We start from the raw sequence: 6,149 nt of genomic DNA on the forward strand, positions 1-6,149 counted from the left end.
GGTTTCGAAAGGAGGGAGTGGAAGTGGTCCACCATAAGGTTTTCCATCTCGTCCTATTGAGTAAGGTGATTTCCAGATGCATCCTTCAATGAAAATATCCTATTATGTTGTCAATGTTGAATCATGGCCTTGTGAAAGAATCAAGTATTCCTCTCACCTTCCCTAAGTGATCCAAGAGGATCCGTTGATCCAATTGCACATGTGTTCGAAGTGTCGTCATCAGTATTCATGGGTGTCATTTAGTGTCATCATCACTTCAGTTCAACTTCGACAGATCGACAGTGTTGGTAATGTTATGGTTTCATGGCGTTTATTTGATGTGATGTTGTACCTGGCTATCGACTTATGTCATTGATAGTTTCGCCAGGGTTTGGTCGACGACATGTGTTTTGTCGTTCGACTTTGCACATTGATTGTGTAAAAGGGTTTGAGTTAAAGTACCTGGTCGATGACATAGTCTTATCGTCATCACCACCAATGTCATTTTCAAAGATGTGATGGTCGTTGTCGCGCAATGTTGATGAATGTCGCACGGAGACCACAAGGAAATACAAGGGTTGATCATCTGGTAAAGGTTTCAGTTTCGCCGATGTCGCTGTGCAGAGCCGACATGGGTCTTGAATAGTTAAAAGAAACTCTAAACCTAAGCCTAGACCTAAACCCTAACTCCTAAGCTATCTTATTCATCTTTGTTACCCTAAGAATCCTAATGCATTTTTTCCTATGCTAAACCTAAGTGCCAACCATCATACATTACATCCATGTATTAAACCCAAGCTAACAAAGATGAATAACATGACAATAATCAGCAACATAATACACAAGACGTTGATAACGGAGTTCGTCTAGGAGGGACTACGTCTCCAGGCCCTGGTGTCAAGATGGTGTAGGCCACTGCATTAAGTGTTGTCAATAGTGACGATGTACATAGGTGGTGACGTCGCTATCATACAAGGAGAATTACCTCACGCAGGAGTGGCTCCAAGTATGTTCCGTTGCAGGAACTCTCATTCAAAAAGGACTCCTATCAGTATGACCTAAACTCATGCATGATGATAATGAGCATCCTGCCAACATGGCGTAAAAGGAATCTCAATACAAACATACATGGTGACACATGAGTATCCCATCAACATAAAAACAAAGGGATCTCAAACAAAACATGACGAATCATGACAACAAGTACATCCCACAGATGATTTCGCATCACATCAAGCACGAATCATGAAACAAGTAAGAAAACAAGATCCCACATCAAATAGTGAACAGGGATCTATGCAGCACAATGCATCTCATAGCAAAAAGAAGTACATGAACACACTCCATATACCTCACATCCTGGGGCCATCTAAAGAAAAGGATGTCAAACTATTGAAGCAGGTCGTACCATAAATATCGTGGCGTTGAATCTCATGGAATGACTGCTCGCATGTTGAATGTTGACACCTGCTCTCCACTTTGAAAAATGGCCAAAATATAGAATGATCAAATGGGAAATCTGAATGCACCATCAGATTTGTGGCGTCGAATAGTGTAAAATCGACTGTCAAATTTTTGAATTTTGAGAAACTGAAAATGTGGGGCTTAAGGAATCTTTTAGATTCCCCCTAGATTCCTCAAAGATTCCCTCCTCTAGGTCATCTGAAGATCTGCTACTCAGATAAGGAAACTGACTACACCATCAAGTTGGTGTCGCTAAGAAGTGTAAGATCGACATAAAATTAGTCTAATTTGGACACTTGCAAAATTTCATTATCTTGAGAACTTGACTCAATCATGATTTTGCCTGTGTTTCTTTAGGATCATGGTTCCACCTGCAAAAATTAATAAAAAATTACATGTCTTGGTTTCTGTGCCACATTCTGCCTTCCTTCCCCTGGGCGCACTATGGAATTAGGTTTATATACAAACTTTGGGGAAAATTTAACAACGAATTCTGTTGTAGACGGATTGGTAATAAGAGTTGAGTTATGAGGAAGAGGTCTAGTGGTCAAACCCTAACCCCTCCATATTAACACTCAATTAGTTTTTTTGAAAAAACTACATTTAACATTTTTGGGGGTCTGGGCTGCCCGCCCATTAACCTCCTAGTTCAAAAGCATTCCAATCACTTTGATTTTTGAGCTTCCATAAGCCCTCTTTGCCCTCTGTGTGTCTCTGGAGCCACCTGAATCATCAAATGATCCTAGACAATAGTGTGTTTTTCTAAGCCAAGATTATAAACTTCACCTAGTATAAAAGAAATAAAAGCAATGTGCAACAAACTTCTTAAATCAAATCTTTGCATGGTACTGGGAAACAACAAAATGGAATGCATTTGTTGGCATACCATTTATGCATGATGAGTGCTTTACATGTTTGAACACCAATGACATGTTTAAAAATATGGCAATTAAATATTGAGATTTATAGGTTGAAAATTATGAAATCAAATGTGGTTGAAAAGTCCTTAAACACCATTTTCAAATAGATTATTGTTATTGTAACACCAAATATACCAAATTTAGAGTGTTAAAGATTTGAATTATATATTTTGAAATTGATTATTTTTTATCTTTTATTTTCCATTTCTATTGAGTAATTTTTCTAAAATAACTTAATAAAATCTATTTTGAATAATCTCAAATTAAATTTTATTTATATGGTAGATATCACCATTCACATTTTATAAGAAAATTATCTTCGCAAAATACATATTTTAATCAAAATTATTTTTCTTATTTACATTTTATATAAAAAAAATTGTGCACATCTTAATCAAAAATATTTTTCCATTTAAACAACATTAAATACTTACTTTATTTTTATTTTCTAATTAATATAATCCATTTTACTATCTTTATTATTACATTTAAGGACCTGAAACGTTTTATTCAAATCAACAAATTTTAAATAAAGTGACTCAAAAATCTCCATTCACATCAAAATCTCCATTTACATTATCGCTAGCTTATAATAATTTAATTTAAAAAACGAAAATACTACAATTAAAACAATGTCTTATTATAATTAAATTAATACAATTTAATTAAACATGACAAGATTATTCAACAAAATAATGCATTCTAAGTTGGATTAAACAGTTCATTGGTTTACTAATCTCCAGTAAAGATTCATAACATGTATGTAGCCTGATTTTCGAACTTGGAAACCTTGGATTCTTAACGGAAAATTAAAGTCAATGTTCTGGCAGGGTACCCTGCACTTTTGTCATATTATTTATACACTAAATATATACACTAATTTAAAACATTGCATGCATTTAAAGAATACAAAAAATACAAAAAAGGCACCTGTTACACAGTAGTAAAAGTCAAACAAATTTCATCATCTATCTTCCCATGGAAATTAAGACAACTTTGCACAAGAATGCAGAGTGCAACAAAAAAAAATCTAACAAACATTAAACTTATACAAAACTTCTTCATCAATCCTTCTATGGACATTACTCTCACATACCCAAGTTACAGCTAAGCCAGTATTGTACAAGAATGCAGAAGAGTACAGGAAAAAAAATCTCACAATAAATATATATATATATATAAACCTGTTATACAGAGTAGGAAAAATCAGACAAACTTTATCATCTATCCTTAAATTTACATACATTAAAAAGGATAAAAAACATGTTACAGAGCAGGAAGAATGAAGAATCAGACAATTTTTATCACCTATTCTTCCATGGACATTACTCCCCTACGCCCAAAGCTACAGCTAAGACAACATTGAATAAGAATGCAGAAGATACAGCGAAAAGATCTTGCAACATTAAATTAAGAAAAAAGAAACTTGCTGCATGGTAGAAATGATCTGGCAGATTTCATGCTCCGAATTGCAACTAAAGACAACATCGAACAAGAATGAAGAAAAGTACAGCAGAATGATCTCACCGGCTTAATCCTTCCATGGATATTATCCCTGCATCCCCCGAACTGCAGCCAAGACACCATTGAACAAGAATGCAGAAGAATACACCATAATTCCATTGTCAATCCACCTGGCTGAGGAGTATGATAGAGCTTCACGTCCGCTGCGTCTCCTGGTTGTCCTAGAAGGTCTGTGAACATATTCGGGCGAATACTCTCCCAGCAAATAACACCCAATTCCCCATTTCGCCCAAACTAGGGTTTGCAGAGCGCTATAGTGCCAACTCCCAAAGCCCTTTCTACCCAAAGCTCCTAAAATTGTGCTGGCTGTTGCAATGCAACAGATCTCTAAAACTATCACTGCCCTAAGCAAAAACCTTTTTCTCCCTCTAATTTTCTTGGAAAACATTTCCAAAAAGTCCATGACCAAGCCAATACAGATGACTGTTATTATCACAACAACTCTAGGTTTAGAGGGTCGAATGGAGTTTATTTTATACCATTTTCCAATGCCGCTTTCTGATGCAGCAAGCACAATCCAAGTAACAGAGCAAATCAAGTTGATACAACCCGATATAAACGATAAGCTTCTGAGGCTCAGAAGAGTAACACCTCTAAACCTCAGCACTTGGCAAACATTGGTATTATCGGCAGCACTCTTGACCACAGCACTGGTTAGAAAGGAATTGGCACAAAACCCATTTCCTTTACTGTCCACGATGTAATGGCTTATTGCCCTTCTCGCTAATAGAGCACTAGAGAAGCCATCTACTTTGAACCAAATGGTGAGGACAATATTGATTAATACTTCTGCAAGCCTCGGCACTATTAATGAGGTAGTTCTGTAGATTACTTCCTCCATTCTACCTCCTCTGCTCTGATCCAAGTAGTCCTGCAGGGCATCCGAAGCCATGACTATGGCTCCTCTGTCTTCCTGGTCATTAGACTTGAAAGATCTCATCAGCAGGCTTGTCCAATCATCAGTGGGTGCAGGATGCAGTGGAATGCAGATGCATACAGGGACTTCTTGGATGGATGGCTTCAGTTCAAAATCAAGCACTTCACAGACTGCAGGGACTTCAGAAATCCCCGGGTTGAACCCATGGCAGCCATTTCTCATGCATTGCAGAGATGGCAGTATGCACAGGGAATCAGGCAGTTCTTTTAGGGTGCCAGGCATCCTCCTATGAAGTAAGTCTGTGATATCTTTCAATGTCCTGAATACAATGCAATTACAGTTGCATTCATGGTTGTTGCATGGACAAATCTCTTCAATGACAAATTTACCTTCTGGTGGAATTTGGATTGAACGAGATTGCAATGCATCTTTTAAAGGGGCGCATTGCAGCATTATGGAGCCCACATCATGGGCATTGTTAATATATTTCATAAATTGCTTGATTGAAGAATTGGATGGATCCATTGACAATATTACAACAGAGGTTTGTCCAAATTCACGTGTCATCACACAATACCTATTTATGTCCTGGAGTTTGGAACCTGTTAGTGTGGCCATGAGATCCCTGGCACCCATCTCCAAATAGAGTCTTCCTCTTAACAAGCTTGTAATAAAGAGTGCTAGATTGCCTAAGCAGGCAAGTCCCACATCTGTTAAATTAACTGATCCTGTCACAGTGTCACTTCTAAAGCAATAGCAGATAACCACACCAATGAAACAGCTAACTTTATCATTAGCAACTGCATTATCGCACATATACTTCCCAGCCAGTATTTGAACACACCCATTTGAATCAGTGAAAATTTTCTGTACATACCCTTACAGAAGCTCCTATAACTTCACTTGATTGTGATTGAGATTGTGCTCACAAACTTCAAGAGAGAAAAGCTGATCAACAGATGACAACATAGAAATTATCTTCTCTGCTGAATTATTGATCTTCAGTTTTTATAGCAAGGTGGAACAGATGATATGATTTAAAGTTGATCATCGGATGGATGGTAACCAAGCAACATATGTTCTCTGCTTTATTTAAATTGAGCTTCAACTTTTATAGCAAGGTGGGATAGGTGATATGATTTGCTTTTAGTTTTTGGCATAGAATTTAGTCTCGAGGTAAAAGTTTTAAATTTTTTAATTAGTTTATTATTTTGCTGGTTATTATTTAAAATTAATTTTTTTATAATAATTAATTTCATTTTTAATTTTATATATATATATATATATATATTATTGAATATCTAACTTTATTAAATAAAATAAAAAATTTAAATTCACATAACAAAGTTAGACAAATAAGATAGTTTTCTTAGTTTCCAATTTTA

The 6,149-nt window shown here is 36.2% G+C and overlaps 1 protein-coding gene across 1 annotated transcript; it reads right to left on the reverse strand.

Moving 5' to 3' along the window:
* Positions 1-3,647: 3,647 nt before the first annotated feature.
* LOC149243412 (uncharacterized) lies at positions 3,648-5,687 on the reverse strand. The gene has a single exon (XM_089367805.1). The coding sequence runs from the start codon at positions 5,578-5,580 to the stop codon at positions 3,913-3,915; it is 1,668 nt and encodes a 555-aa protein (XP_089223931.1). The 5' UTR covers positions 5,581-5,687; the 3' UTR covers positions 3,648-3,912.
* Positions 5,688-6,149: the final 462 nt, after the last annotated feature.

This window comes from Pinus tabuliformis, chromosome 8 (genome assembly GCF_031772625.1).
Source record: "Pinus tabuliformis cultivar Carrire ecotype Pingquan chromosome 8, CPIR1, whole genome shotgun sequence".
Taxonomy (NCBI): Eukaryota; Viridiplantae; Streptophyta; class Pinopsida; order Pinales; family Pinaceae; genus Pinus; species Pinus tabuliformis.

What these genes read in the sequence shown, in the direction of transcription:
- LOC149243412 (XM_089367805.1), bottom strand. Translation starts at nt 5,580, where the DNA reads ATGTGCGATAATGCAGTTGCTAATGATAAAGTTAGCTGTTTCATTGGT.